A 16,556-nucleotide genomic window follows, 5' to 3' on the forward strand; every position below is an offset into this window, starting at 1 on the left:
CTTTATTTCATCCAGTGCCTTTTAAAGGCACTTCGGCACACCTTTGTGTCTAAAAATAGCTCCCATGATAAATTACTTTCTCGAAATTGTAGTCAAATCAGGTAGCTCCTCGTAAAACCCCGTAAAATAAGAACGAAAGGCACTAATTAATGAAAAGGAAACAGTGTCCAGGGTACAGCGCTACCGGACACAAACCAGAAGCAAAACGCCAATTTTGTTGATTGAAATAATGTTTTCTTAAGCCAAACAGCAACAAGAGAAAAAAAACCACTCAAAATCTCACCATAAACCCGAAGCATAAGAACTACGGCGAAACGGTGTAAAAGCAGTGAAGCTGCAAATATCTTTTCCAAGCTTAAATGCCCACCCCACTGGGTTAGCCGGAGGAACTGTAACAACAAAACACCCACGACGAAGGGCGCTTGGGTCGGATCCTACCTAGCTCTGCTACTAATTGCTGCGGCCCACGGAGCATTTCGCGTTTGTTTAGCTTCACTTTCTTCGCCTAATTAAAGACGTACGGTACGGTCGATCGGTTTGACGATGTTACTGGTGGGGTACTTTCGTTTTATGATACTAATGGCTGCTAATCGTTCGCGGTATGGATTGCTTGCCGGCCCTAACACCACCATGTGCGATCGCATAACGAATCATATCATACTGATCGGTAGCTATTACTAATTTGCTTATAGGAGAGTACACATACAGAGCGGATAGATTTGAAGGGAGAAAATAGAGATGGTTCTATAAAGTTCAAGTGAGTGTTCAAGTCTCAAATGAAGCAACAAGCTACGGGGCGATCACGTCATGTGAATGATACCGGACAACCCATGTTTCTAAGTTTTTGTAGGCTAAGTTTTGTAATTTATGCGAAGATGGCGTGGGTTTATACAACAATTTCTTATCCTAGGTTAAAAGTTAGTCTAAAAAATAATATTTAAATGCAGTTATTGAGACGTAAAAGTGTCATAGTAGAGCCTGAAGGAACTACTTGACGGTATAGCATTCTATTCTATTCATTCTATTCTAAGGTATGAAATTTGTCCATGAGCGACTGACAAAAGGACTCTTTGTCCAGTTCGAGAAAGCTCAGAAGGATTTTTGGCGTAGTATGTTTGTTAGGAGAATGGAAATTATATGAGTAAAGTAGTAGAGATCTCATCGAGCAGTACAATAACTGTATTTTTATTGCGTTAGTTAGATTCGGCTGGCTATATGAAGGCGAGAAGGCGTTATACGCATCATTGAGTAGGCACATACATAACAGACACCGGGGTCGGAAAGTGGTAGAGGCGACAGCGACACCAGCCTTCGCAAAGTATTAGCAAGTTTAGTAATCCTATCGATGAACGCCGTGACCTAGGAGGTCGATCGGTCGAGAAGAATATGATACCGATTGAGTCCACCTGACACACTGGAATATTGGATTGGAACGCGACTTCTAGCTGAAAAGACTTGTCTCATGTAAGCAACCTAACCTATGAAAGCTATTCTTCACAAGAAAACACCCTTTGGTTACCCTTGAGATACAAATCAGCAATTGTTAGCCACACAAACATATGTCAAAGTTGATTCAAATTAGGAGACACAAAACACTGAACACATTTATTTAAAAAAAAAAAACGAGCTATGTCTGATGTTCTCCGTTTCTAAAGAAAACTAAACTATTTTCTAGGTTCGAACGAGATAAAACATTTGTTTTAACTCCCATTTTGAAGTATCGTTAATTGAATCAAAACAAACGAAGCGGATGTCCCAAAAACAACCAACACAACCGTCGTGTGATCAGTCGTGATTAAAGTTTGGGTTATTTTTTTGCTTCTTTTCTTTCCTCCACAAAACGGTCAGGCATGGAAACCTTGTTCCCTACAGAATACTAAACAGCTCTAATGAAAATCTGCTTGACAGAGCTCCTTCCTTTGAAGAGGATACTCCCCAATATTTTAATTTCACCAGGGAAAAGGCAAGGGTGAGAGAGAGAGATAAAAAGAGGGAGTAAAGACAACTTAAGATATCCTAAGAGAACCTGTGAAGGGTTGCTTTTTTTGGACAGTCTACCTTTTCCTGATGCATTTCCACCGAACGCTTCGACACACACACACACACATGCGCGTAAAATTGACTTTTCCAACCTAATGCCCAAAAAAGCAATCAGCACCAAGTTGCCTCATCGTGTTTTATGAAGTTGACAAGGAGCAAAAAAAAAATGCCAAAAACTGGACACTAAGCGTTCTCTCAACCCCCAAGAGACAAGCAAGAACTCGCCGGCCTTTAAAAACGGAGACCAAAAAGTTAGTCGAACGTCCGCTTGGGTGGTACAAACACACATCGCCCATCACTCCACCAACACAGCACCCCATTTACTCCACATTTGGTGCTAGGTTTTGCTTGTTGCTGTTTCTTGGTTTCCGTTTTGGGGTGATTTCTTTTGCGTTTGGTGCGCTAAATCTAGCTCGAACGTGCATTGCATCATCGCGCAAGATGATCGTTAAAGTCGCGGTCGGTTTTCGATCGCGGACACAAACACACACGCAGACACGCAGAGTGTGTCGAATTTTGTGTCAAATTTGTGACACACACACACACAGGAATGGGTAAGTGTAAGAAGAAGCACAAAAAACCAGACCCCAAAACACACCCCACCGAAGGAACCGGTATTGGCTTCAAGGTATTGCTCAAGAACACGGGAAGCCGGTTAGAAAATTGGAGTTTAACTTCAATTCGCGACTCAGAAACAAATGCGTGTCTGACACAACGTGAAATAGACGTAGCCAATAGCAATTAAAAAAAAGAGAAGTCCGTCACCAACCGAAAAGTCCGGACAAATAGTTGTTGAGGGTTTTTTTGTTTTTGGTCCACGCAAATGTCTTCTACTTGAACCATTTTATTTTACATTTCCGAAACGATCCTCCAGCATTGTACTGTTTGTCGTATAGCAGCGCGTGTTTTTGACACGGCGGACAACAATATGCTCGTCTTGGTTGGGTATGTAGACGACATTAACGACTCGTTCAAGGACTGTTCGAAAGCTGTTCCACGAACCTCTACTACACCTGCCAACCGGGCCGTCGCCATCGTCAGGGTAGGGAACGAGATCCGGCGCATAATGTTTCATGCTGATTGTATGTAATTTAATCTCATTTTTCTTCTGCCATACCAGGGCACAATATCCACAGACCATCATCATATCGGTGGTCATGTACGAAAACACACAGCACAATGTGTGTTGTAACGAGGAAAGCTAATCCCTTTATTGTTGCATTTGCAAAGCAAAAAACCGAATGCTCAGCAGAATGCAGAAAATGTTCCATGTTTCTGCTACGTTATATAGACGAATGAATAAATATGCTGATAGGAGGTAAATGGTATGCTTGAATTATGAAACTATTGGACAAGAAGGTTGGTGCAACAAGTGAAAAGTTTTCGAGTCCTTTGCGGATATATTAAAGTTCTCCCGTTGAATCAAATCGATGACAAACTTGGATATTTTTGCCCAGTTCTAGAAGTAAAATGTCCATTCAATCTAGCGTCGAGAATGCACGACAGAGTCTAGCTCTGACTGTAAATTATAAACTTTATCAAATTCATCACAGTTTAGAAGAAGCTTGGACATTACTAATTCATTACGGAGCTTCCTTGATAATGTACAACAGTAATAGAATATTTTTTTTTTAAATGTGGTAGGTTTTTTTGTTTATTTTATAGAGACTGTAGGTCCTTCAGAAAAATGTGGTAGGTGTTAGTATACCATAGTGCTACTGTGCCCGAAAAATAAAAGGAATTTTTTTTTCCTTAAATGGTTTTTTTTATTAGGCCAAATGAAGGTCCAAATGAATCACCTTGGAAATAATCCCCTTCCGATGCAATGCACCTATTCCTTCTCTTCTCCCACTTCTCGAAGCAGGTGGAAAACGTGGGTGCTGGGATGTCCTTTAGTTCCGCCATCGCTGAGGCTTCTATCTCCTCGATAGTGTCAAAACGGTGTCCGCGGCCGTTTTAGCTTGTTGAACAGTTGCGAACAGTTGTTGCGAAAAACTGCCCCAAAATAATGGCCGTATGGGAGGGCGCATTATCGTCTTTCTTCACCATTTTTCAGGATGTTGTTTGGAATTCCCAACACTTTCCTAAAGGTCTCATATCGTCAACCGACGATTGTTGACCACCAAATCCTTGATTTGGCCGACGTGGGCGTCGTCGGTCGAAGTGGATGGATTCTTGAAATCAAGGTACCATCTGTACACATTTTTCTTCGACATAGAGTCTTTCCCGAAGGCTTTTTGTAACATCCGCAATGTTTCCAAAGCGTTTATTTCATTGCGCAAACAAATTTTGATACATGCGAGCTGCTCCACAAACTTGGACATGACTCAATATGGACAAAAACACTTGGCGCAGCGCCGAAAACAAACTGTCACTCCTAGCCCTAGGGTTGATGTTGTGACTTGAAACGTGGCAGAACTGTCAAAAACATACATATTGACAAACGAAAAATATAAACAAGGTGCTTCTTTTGGCGCGCAAAATGTGACATCCAATGTCTCCTTACTTTCCGGGCAAATAGAACTTTTGCATCATTTATTGGAATTTTTCAAATGGATGGTGGAAATTTGGAACGATATAGTTCGGGGGTGGCCCGGCGTGCAAGGCAGTACCAAGGCGACAACCGCACCGGTTTTCATACGACAGAACCAGGGTTCAAATCCCATCCGGACCCGTCTAGTCTAGTAAACCATTTGATGGTCGGCGTGACCTTAGAGACCGTTAAGCCGAGAAGCGGAAGAAGAAGAAGAAGTACGATCTTACATTCATTGAGGAAATACGTACTAAACGACAGTGGAATTTTTAAACATCAGCTCCGCGTGTTAAATATGGTAAAATGCCGTCCAATAATTTGTTTACATCAGCACGACGCATCGTTCACAGTTGATGGCTTTATGTGAAAAAAAATGGTTTAAAATGAGTTCTAAGTAGTAGGAGTAGGACCTCTTCCTCTAACTATTGCTGAGCTATTGCTCTAACTATTGCTATTCAAACACTTTAACGAAGCATCTCCCTCTTATCTATCAGCATACAAAGCAAGCTGAGCTACCGTGTTAAATTTCCTCCTCGACGCACCACTCACAAGCGAGTGTGAAAAGCTCGTTGCGGCGCCGCGGATCGATTTCCCACGGCGCTTACGACAAAAATCAACCCGTGGCCGGTGGTTTCGAGTTGCTCCGTTAAACGCCTTTTCCCAGAGTGCTATGAACCTTGTGTCGATTGTGTCAAGCGCCTTAGCGCCCGTTTGTGGTGCGTGTGAGTGTGAGTGTCACTTGCACTCCATTTTCTTATGCACTTCCAGACCAAACCCCCGGCATACCGGAATGCAGTTCGAACTCGTCGATAAGAACCGGTGTGGCCGATAGGGAAACAGGCAAACAGGGGCTGACGGTTCGGGAAGAAAGTCGTTTGCCACGCTGGGCAGGCAAAGCAAAACGGCAGAAAGAAAGCGAGAAAAAGAGTGAGAGTTCAACGACTACTAGAGGCAGGAGCCGTTTGGAAGAAGTTGGCTGATAAACCGGTGGTACAACGAACTGGTCCATTCGAATCCGTGGCGCTCTAACGAAGGGAAGAAGATGTTACATTTCGCCCGGTGGACAATTTTTCTCGCTGCCGTACGTTTTGTGCACGGTCGATTTCTCGGTTGGTGCTTTTTTGCCACCAAGTCCGATTTAATTTCCATGGAAATGCTGTTAAGATACACAGTGTGTGTATGTGTGTGTGTGTGTTTCGACTGTACTTTATTGCATTTTTCCCAACACCAGAATGTGTTGAAGGAAGAGGAAAACTGGGTGAAAAACTGTTGATGGGCAGAGGCAAAAAGCAGGTCGAAGAGGATGCATTTTCTCGACGTTCCTTGCCCCTGTTTAAAATCAAATAAACCGTCCAGTAAGTCAAGCTGGAAAGGAAAACGGAAAATCGATTACAGGCGCTTGCATCGCTTACGTTTGAGTCAATTTCCTGCCTTCCCAAACGAAGGGCAAAGAAAAGCAAATCTCTCAGCGAAAATGAAAAGTTCAAATAAATTAAAACCATTTTCCGACCTCACACAGCGCATTTTCTTTTGCTTGTGTGAAACGGTTTTCCTTTTTCCCTCGCTTTGATTGACACGGAAATGCAAACGTTGGGTGTGTTTGTGTGTGTGTGTGCATGTGCATTCCGGAAATGTGCATTCGGTGCGATGATTTGCGCCGTGTGCCATTGGAAACAAAGTTAACTCCCTGCTTAAAACATGCCAACACACGCCACAAGTTGGTGGTTTTTCCGCATAACTTTTAGAACCGTTCAGCTGGCCCCAGAAGCAAAGTCCAGCATTTGCATCAAAAGAAAATCGAAAGGGTAGTGAAGCAGTTTGTTTGATTGTTGCATTCCACTGGTTAATGTTTCGTTAGAGCCACTTGAATGCTTTAATGGAAAATACAAACACACATGGGGCACGGTGGCGGTATAAGTGATTTTATGATGCATTTTTCCGACCGGCAGACACATGCTGATGCAGAGAAGTGCTTTCGTTTGTGTTCAAACATTTGAGATAAATATTTTTAAGAAGAAACACGGAAAATGTACAAGTGGAAATGGCTGGAAACAATCAAACCACCACCGATAAGAATGGAATTTAAGGGTGCTGTTTTATTTTCGTTTCCTGGATATGCTTCAACTTCAAAGAGGAACGTTTAAGCTTTGAGAATATTTCAAAATAGCTTTTGCAGCACCAAAAATACTGAAAATATGATATTTCTGTTTTAAAGATAAAAATATTTAGCTTTGGATGAAGATTGCTAACTCAGATAAAAAATAGATATTTTAGTACTGCACACAAATAATTAATTACTTAATTGTTTAAGATGTACTTGCACAACAATAATAACAGCAATTTTGTATAGTAATGGCTATGAAAATATTATTATATTTTATTGAACTCCGTCTTAATGAAACATGCAAAACACAATATTTGCAACAAGAATGGACCAAAAAATTTGCAGAATTTAATTCAATGATGTCTCTTAGTAAGTCAGTTTGTGATTTTTTTTAATACATATACCATTAGATTGAATGCACTCTATGAATTTGCCATTTAGTTTAAAATGTTATTGCTGAGCATGAAATAGATCGTTAAATCAACATAAGTTTTCCTTAATCAAAAAATACAATTTTCTATAATCCTTTTTATCTATAAACCTTTTCTATTCTATTTTTAGCACTTCAGAAGGTTGATCAGCCATTTTTGCCGCCCTTGACCCAAATTACACTTAAAAGAAAAGTCAGTTAAGCAAAAAGAACTGTTCATTTCGAATTTGGTCTCCCTATCTTATGTATAGTAGAGCCCCCAGTGGTGCTATGTGGAATTTTTTGACACCTATGAGCAAGTATTGGAGCACTCTTCCCTCTGTTTGATTGATTGATTGTTTCAGTTATTATTAACGATGAAACTGCAACGTAGACAATTAATTGTGCACACCCACTTAGAAAATTCAATTTGTTCCGGGAAAAAATAGGAAAATTCCCAAAAAACGTGTCTTCTAATTTTGAAACGGTTTCGGAAACGTAAAAGCGTTGCTAGAATGTCTGAACAAAATCGTCGTACAGCAACAATATCAGCTGAACTGTAAAAATGTTGAGAGTATTACAGCCAAACCTTGGACTCTCGGATGGGGATACGGTGCAACATAAGTACCCTCAGACGAATCGGATTGAGTGCAGACCTACCGCTCTTTTCGTGCCTCAAAGCAACCAAACAGAACTCTAAAGCATAATTACATCGCCAAACCAAGTGGTCCAAAAATTGTTTGACCAGAATTCTACCCAAAAAATTTATGTTGCCACAGCACGGAGCGATGTTCCCAACAAATAACAGTTCGTTTTTGCTGACAAATTTGTCCCTCAAACTCATGGTATGGCAAGCCATCTGCAGCTTTGGGGGTTCAAAACACGGGTTTGGATAACAAATCAATCTATGAACTCGACAGTTTATGTAAACCCGTGCCTGGAAAAGTGTGTTTTGCTCTTTATTAAAACTCATAAAGACCCAATTAAGCTTTGGCCAGATTTGAAATTGCCCAACACGCACGCTATTGGAAAAAAAATTGCTACTGAAGTGGATAAACCAGTTGTGCGGCATGAGAGGTATGAAAAGAAAATTTCTTAAATTCAACCGTACATAAACAAATATAGTTTTTTAAATGTTGTGATAAATTTTGTGATAAAAGAACAATATCCGGCCAGTGGTAGTGGCGATATTGGCGCCAGTTTTTACACGGCAGGAGAGGGATTCTAATCCTATGCGGAACGTTTCCTTCGTAGGGAGGACTGATTATCCAACTACGTAGTAGCAAGTCTAGTAAGCCATTAGCTGGCCGGCATGACCTCGAACCCTCGTCAAGCCAAGAAGAAGATGATAAATTGAACTAACAAGAAATATGTATATTAATGGATAAGGACGTCAACAATTACAATCGATAGTTTTTCGGACCTCATATAGCTCATACTACTATCTTGATTCCAGCATTTTTTCTACTTAAAATTATTGGTCAAATAATTGTTGTATGTAATTGTTATCAGACACTTTAGTAAAGAGATTATATGTGTCGTTATGCTCCGTAAAGGATCAATCCCCGTGAAGGTATTAAGTAGAATGAATGTTGGTGGTCTTTTGGTTTTGCATTGTCGGTTTTGGGCACAGGCTGAGATCGCTGTGGACGATTTTCGTGGTTCTCTACATACTCGAGGGCCTCAGAACCGGCCAACCAGCTTACAGGAAGCTTCGTCTCTGCCGATATTTGTAAGGCCGTTTAACATTTTTTATGAAAAATAGGTTTAATGAGGCTTTTATGTTACGAATAATTACGATTGGTTGTACAGAAGATGGCCAACATATTCTCTAGTTCCACCAGGTTCTGCTTTTTTGCCAATCCAATCCGAACGATCCAATTTACAGTCCTTAAGCGTATAACTTTATCCATGAATAGTTTTTATCTAAGCTCAATTGTGAACACTTATTCTTCCGCCATACAATAAAAGGACAAAAATACCTGCCCCAAAAAAAGCACCACAGAAGACAGCATCACTGATCTTGCTGTCTGTTATTATTAGAAAACACAGACACATTCCACCATACCGCGGAAAACGGTCGTCATTCCGGCTTGTCCTAAGCGTGCGCGAAAAATTCTTACACGACAACCCGAGGTCACTCTACCGTGAACATGTAGACGAAAGATTTTTCCCCAATGGTACGTCATAGTGGAAAAAAAACTGGGACCACTACACTACCACCACCAACACCAGCGCAAAACACACAATGGCGCACCTTTTCATCGCGCAAAAAAAAAAACGACGACGTATTACGTAAAGCGCAAGTGTTGCTGCACTGGCTGGGCTGCAACAGCTGCTTTTCCCCGTGGTGTGCGGCCAACAAGATGTGTTTATGTGTGCGAGCGGGTGTGCGAAATGAATTGTTGCTTTTGTATTGTCTTCTTTTCTGCTGTGTCTGCTCTGCGCGCATCGTTTTTCGCATTTATCCTTTAGTATCTCTTTTTCATCTTTAAGCGCGTCTTTTCCTATGTTGTGTTTTTTTTTTCTAATTTTCTACAACATGCTGCATCTCATCTTTTCTTTTTTCAAATTTTTCCTCTCTTTCGCGTTTCTTTTATCTTTCTCTTTGCAATCTCTTAGGAAAAACGATGCATTTTTGTTAGTTTCTGGGCTGTGTTTGTGCGCTGCACAAATAAAATTACGTTCCAAATCAAAACAGTTATTTAACGCAATAAAAAAGTTTATAATCAGACCTAGTAATAGTACTACATAACGTGCCGAAAAAATTTGCATCCAGCTTTCACTGAAATCAACAACGCCTCAAATGCTGCTGGCCCATCATCATCGCACAACACACATTCATCATCGATATTGTTTACATGACTCGTTAGCGTGTGTAGAGAGGTGATAGTGACTGGTTACAGTTTACACCAGGGCTCAGCAGTCTTGTCGAGGAAAGTACCAGACTGTAAAGAAAAGGATTGAAACTGCGGGTCAGATACCTTGAAGGGATTTAGTATTGATTTGGCGCTTCAAAAGAATCTTTGGTCTGATTAGACCAAAGATTAAACTAAGTGTTGAAAATTATTCAAAAATATGACATTTTTCCCACATAGCAAAATAGGATTTATTGCGAATATTCACGGACCCTCTTAGCCATACAGCGTTCTGATCTGCTGATCTGCCATTTCTGGCCATAGCTCACTGATTTCTCAACTAAGCGTGGTATCAATAAGTCTCGCAAGTCATGAAATTACCAGAGTAACTTAGCAGGACGTTAAACAAAGAAACAGATGAATGCGGAAGTGATACAATCTGGACAATGTCGACAGGAATAAGGATCTGGTGTCTTGAGAACTTCTCCTAAATGTGGTACAACGAATTGAATTATCTTCTGTACTGTACTGGCAGCATGGGACAGCTACGGACCGTTTCTTACTAGTGAGGACTCTCACTATTCAAATACTTAATAAGTCTTCTAGCCCATATGATGGGCGGCGTGACCTTCCAGGATTTCAGGACAAGAAGAACAAGACGTTCCATTGGAAAATGGTCAGCGGGCTTTTTTTGGGTATGTGTAGATATTAAAGGAAGAACAACTTTAAAGATGAGAATGACGCCGGACAGCCCTATCAGTAAAGCCTTGTTTATCCCGTTCACACCGTCATAGGAGGCGTAGTAGTGTCCCTATTTCAAGCAAAATAGCCGGGATAATGAATTGGCGGACGACGGCGCTAAACTGTGACAGGTTTCTAGAATTCCTCCAGCAGGCAAAGACGACAGATCTGAGACTTTGGCGACCCCTGACAAAACAATCTATAAAGCTGACCCGAGCGAGTAGTGGTTTGCCTTGCCCCAGTGGTGCATTGCCTTGCCTTGGTTGCATTTGTTCCCTTGCCTACTATTGCAGCGATAACTGGCGCGATAAATGGTTTACGCGAAATGACGACCGTGTGGAGTTGGTGGATTTTTATGTATGAGAAAAAAAGGGATGACGGTTATGTCTGCTTGTATTTCCACCCACTTTCCGCCCACTCTCTGCGTGATGCACTTACCCTTTCCCTTTCGCCTGCTGTACGATGCCGTTGTTAAGGAAAAGTCAATCGAACTTCGAATTCCCGCACGTTGCTATGGTTACCTACTGGTTGCTCGTTTACGTTCTCTTGCAAGCGGTGCTTCTCGTGCTTCGCTGCAACTTCAATTGATGATAGCGATGAAAGAACCCGGTGGGGGGATAATTTTATTAGACGAGCCTCAATTGATTGCAGCTGATCCGTGCGCGTCGAGATGGTAACGCGAAACGCGCAGTTGTCGAACCGAACTGAACGCCACCGAAAACGCCAAACATTGTGTGTGGGTGTTGGGTTGAGTTGCAAAAGGGGTTTACAACTTTACATTACACAACACACAACCTCGACGAAGAGTAGAGCGAGCAAGTGAGCGTACATTAAACATCGAAAAAACTGTGCAGAAAACACTTTTCACCAAAAATCACAACAACACAACACAGCAACAACAACCACTGCGCTTCTACCAACACACACACACACACACACACACACACACACACACACACTACCTCGCACACGCATTGATGCTCACGCACACGATTTACGCTGGGAGTGCAAGCACGCACACGCGCTCGTAGGCAGGCGGAGGGGAATTTTCTTTATTTTGGTTTGTATTTATTTTATTTTCCTCACCCGTTTCTACACCGACGACTGTCAAAATCCGAACGGGACCTGTTTTGACATTCGCGAACTGATGTGAAAGGAAAAGTATCAAGCACGGACCGAAAAGCGTAATTTTTCACAGACTGCGCACCACCCTACACATCACCCCCAAGCTTCTTCCTCCTCCTAAAGGTGTTCAGAATCAGTGGTAATACCTGGTGTGTACGTGTTTGTGTGTGTGTGGTGCCTAAGATGGTGCTGCTGGTGGTTGCTTTGAACTTTGGAAAATTTTATCGTTCACACTCTTGGAACCTCTTTTTTGCACCAAGCACCCCCCCACAAGGGTGGTTCGTTTTTCTACCACCCTTTGTGCTTTTGCAGACAGTGGTCAAACACACAAACATACACACACACGCACAGATACCTAGACAAACACCTTACGATGAAGAAACGCGCATCCGAAGCACAACAACGGTAAGAACAACACGGAAAATACTAGAACGAGCTTAAAGGAGGAATTTTCCCTTCTCAGCAAAGGTGACCGATCTAGAGGGCTCAATACAAACGCAACAGTATGTTCGGAGTCCCAAACACCAGTGTAATGGGTTGAAAAGTTGTTTTTTGGCCTTCCTTTCTTTGCCCTTCTATAGCGACACAACCCTAGGAAGGAGACACGGACAGAGGGATTCCTTCTTCGCACTAGCTGCTTTTTTATTGTATGACACTGATGAGGTGGAAGCTATTTCGCGACTATTTTACTCACTTCACTTCTGGCCAATTGATGGCAATCTGCAGGAATATGAGGGACAGAATTGCACTTCACTCGAATACACCACACACGGGAAATGAAATACGCGATAATTATGCACGACGGGCAGAAAGAATTCGCTCGTACAGCACGCACAAAACACGTCCACCCTTCTTTTGCACTGGCCGCGAAAACACACAGTGAAGTCAACCGTCGAACGAGCATTTGACGCACGGTGTCGCTTCAACGGAATGAAAGCTTACGGCTCTACTACACTACGCGCGAATGGGGTGAGGATGGCGAAAAAATAGAGAGTCGATTAGATAGATTTTTCATTTAATTTTTGAATTTTTATTAGTAATCAAGCAAAATTATCAATTAATGGTTTATTGAAAATTTTAGTAAGTCCTTCAATTAGCTCAGTAAGTTATTCCATTTTTAGCTATTTCAGGGATTAAATATTGGTTTTGTTTTAGCTCCAAAATTTCTGAACTAGGATTTTTCTGCTTTTGAAAAAGCTAAGAGACTAATAAGCAAACAAAAATTACGTTTAACATAATAATGTTCTGTCATTCAATTTGAATTTAGGTTTAACAAAAAATATCATCATTCTAGAATCTTCGACCCATCACTACATCGAGAATGGCAGTGTTGCCAACCCGAACCCCCAGTGTGCTGTCCTATCCTGTCCTGAAAACGACTAAAAAACTCAACCAACTATACGCGGGATTTAATTGTTTTAAAATGTGAATCAGTTACTTTTTAGTTGTTTTAGGAATCTATTTAGGTAACATTGCACTAAAAGACTACAATTTCTCACTTCCAAAAGCAACTTTTGTCCGCAGCAAAATAGCACACAGTGAGCTGTCAGCGGTCAAGCTGTCAAAACAACCATAAACACACACCACGTCAATGCGGGAAAGCGTTTAATCAGCTGGTAAATTGCGCGAGAATATTCAAACAAAAAAAACCCAAACCTGCAAGTGATAAGGGGCGTACGGGATCGTACAGACACGTACACTGATTTGGTGCATGTGTAAGAAAAAAGAAAATCCTTGTGAAGAAAAACTTTGTCCTGTAGTATGCACCTAGCAGCAGCAGCAGCAGCAACTCCACAACCATGACTTTCGACATCGAACGCAAGCGTTTGGAACTGTGCTATGGCTCGTTCGGTACCAGCGCGAATGGCACCACATCCGCCCCGTCTAAGATAAGCGAACGGAAGCGTAGGAAAAGTTCCACCTCCTCCGAACAACACGCCACCCCGCACAGGCATCGGAAGCGGTCCGTAAGTGAGACGGGAAAGCAAAACCAACCCACACAACGATGGCCGCATCATTTGCTCCAAAGCAAATGCCATGTTATCACCATCTTTGCCAGTGGCGTGCTATTTTCGGTGCTAATGCTTATCCTGCTGGACTTTGGTCCATCATCATCTTACCGACAGTCGAGCACCGGATCGGTACGACGCGTCGGTTCCGAAGGTGGACGGGCACTGTACGCACCACGCCATCTGCCCGATGAATCGCTGCTACGGTTAGCGGATGAAACGCGCGTTATGGAACCGTACCTGCCCGCTCGGAAGTTGCCAAATGCAACACCGTCCGAAGCAAAGCAAGACACACTAACGAACGAACAGGAAGCACTAGGATCACTTAAAATGGCACTGGAAATGAAACAGCTCGGTAAGGACGATAAAGCGTTACGATTGTTTCAGCACGCACTAGCCCTATCTCCGAAACACCCTGAAATACTCACCAAGTACGGTGAATTCTTGGAGCACAATCGACAGGATGTGGTATCGGCCGATCAGTACTACACGCAGGCACTGACCGTTAATCCGTACTACACGGAAGCACTTGCCAACCGGCAGCGAACGGCACAAATCGTGGAACAGATGGATGCGAAACGGTTCGAAGCGTTGGATCGCAAACGGGATGCGTTGAGCTCGGTGCACGCATCCAATATGGCGTTAAAGCGGGCGGAAAAGGAAGCTTACATACAGCACATTTACCATTCGGTCGGCATCGAGGGCAATACGATGAGTTTAGCCCAGACGCGCTCAATTCTGGAGACGCGTATGGCCGTCGATGGGAAGAGTATCGATGAGCATAATGAAATTCTTGGTCTGGATGCGGCCCTGAAGTACATCAACGCAACCCTTGTAAACAAAAATGATTACATTACGCTAAAGGACATCCTGGAAATTCATCGGCGTGTTCTTGGCCACGTGGATCCGATCGAGGGTGGTGAGTTCCGTCGGACGCAGGTCTACGTCGGAGGACATATTCCACCCGGTCCTGGGGATTTAGCGATCCTGATGGGACGGTTCGAGAGTTGGCTCAACTCGGAGCAAGTGTTTTTGATGCATCCGGTCAAGTACGCTGCCATGGCACACTACAAACTCGTACACATACATCCGTTCAGTGATGGAAACGGGCGGACGTCTCGGTTGTTGATGAACACGCTGCTAATGCGTGCAGGTTACCCGCCGGTAATTATACAGAAGCAGCATCGCCACAAGTACTACAACTATTTGCAGCTGGCCAACGAGGGAGATATTCGTCCGTTTGTAAGGTTTATTGCGGATTGTACCGAGCGCACGCTGGATCTGTACCTGTGGGCAACGAGTGAGCTGTCTCATCCTGTACCGCTCTTGGCACAGGAAAGTATGGAAGGAATGCCACTAATTTTCAACAGCGTTACCGAGGAGGGAGCGGAAGTGGGTAGCGGTGCAGGTGATACGATACGGATAGGTGTTATTTGGTGGGTAGAACTCTCTATTGATGAAAGTGATTTATATTTCTAATAGCTCTTATTTTATTCCTCTACAGATATTGGTTGCTAGTGGCACTGGCTGGAACAGTGGCTCCTGGTGCACCGCACCGTCAGGTGGCTTTGGCGTGTGTGTGATACTGTTTGTAAATAGTTTTTGTTATATTGCACACGTATTTTAAATACCGTCTTCTTATACGATAAGCATGTTAATTTATTTTATTGCCTGTTTTTAAATCTCTGTCTTCTTGTTACCTTCTCGTATTACCATCCATTTTACAAAAAAATAGTCCTTGGTGTATGGAGAACGATAGTGTGTGATCAAGTCCGGCAGGAAATCTGCACAACTACCAAAAACAAAACACGCACAACAGAAACGGAACGAAAACAATCGCGTCCGTACAGATTAGTCAATCGAAACAGCAAATGTGAGTCCCTAAACTTGTTTGTGATACTGTGATTATTTTTAGCAATTACGTAGAATTGGTAGAGATTTCCAAAATGTACAATAAACTAGCAAATTTTATTCATCACATGGTGTGATTTTTTTTTCATAAAGGACGGCCAGGCCGTATTGCTACATAGTGTGATTTTCAAATGAATTGATGTTCTGGCGGAAGAGCTGAGATAAGCAAATTCAGGGAGAAACAAAGAAAACTTGCATGCAGGGTTCGTTTATCAACAACTACATCTAGTTTCGAAGGAATTGTGTTGAAAAATGGATTAATCTTGAAGATGTACCTTAGAAAATATGAGATCATATTTGTTCAAATGATAGGCTGCATGAAAACCACGATAGTTTTTGCAATAATTTTTATACAATGATTTTTTAAAATTCTTTTTAAAAGTTAAATGTGAAGAACTAAGCACGGTTATATAAACGCACTTTTTGGCCTAAAAATCCCAGTAGTGGAACATCCCATCTACAATTTTTGTATTTTATTTTGGGAAGTGGTTTAGCCTCTCAAAACTCTTAAAATAAATTTTTTAAACTCAAAACATTAAAAAAATTACTTAAAATATTCTTAAAATGTTGCCAAATTTGTTAAAAATGCGGAAAACAGTTTCAAAAACATACAAAAGAAAGATTTATTTTGTCCCACCTTCAAGCACTGTGCAGCTGTCAGCCAGCCAGATGACAGCTCAACGTCAACGGATTTTTACTGCGTTGTTTTGCGTCGTTTCAGGCAGAAAGGTTTTTGGCTTGTTTTTCCCTTGTGCGGCATAGCGTTGTTGTAATGTTTTCGCCCGGAATGCATCGTACCCGATGCATCGTCGCATTAATGTTGTGA

The 16,556-nt window shown here is 42.1% G+C and overlaps 2 protein-coding genes across 2 annotated transcripts in view; both read left to right on the top strand.

The window, feature by feature from the left end:
• The window catches only part of LOC126565670 (thioredoxin-2-like), a 286,777-nt gene that overhangs the window by 148,718 nt on the left and 121,503 nt on the right, over positions 1-16,556 (top strand). The gene's annotated exons all lie outside the window — the stretch shown is intronic.
• Positions 13,597-15,369, top strand: LOC126564458 (protein adenylyltransferase Fic). The gene is made up of 2 exons (XM_050221520.1): positions 13,597-15,255; positions 15,324-15,369. Coding segments are annotated over exons 1-2 (1,647 nt in total). The 5' UTR covers positions 13,597-13,609; the 3' UTR covers positions 15,325-15,369.

The sequence above is a fragment of the Anopheles maculipalpis genome, chromosome 3RL (assembly GCF_943734695.1).
Source record: "Anopheles maculipalpis chromosome 3RL, idAnoMacuDA_375_x, whole genome shotgun sequence".
NCBI lineage: Eukaryota > Metazoa > Arthropoda > Insecta > Diptera > Culicidae > Anopheles > Anopheles maculipalpis.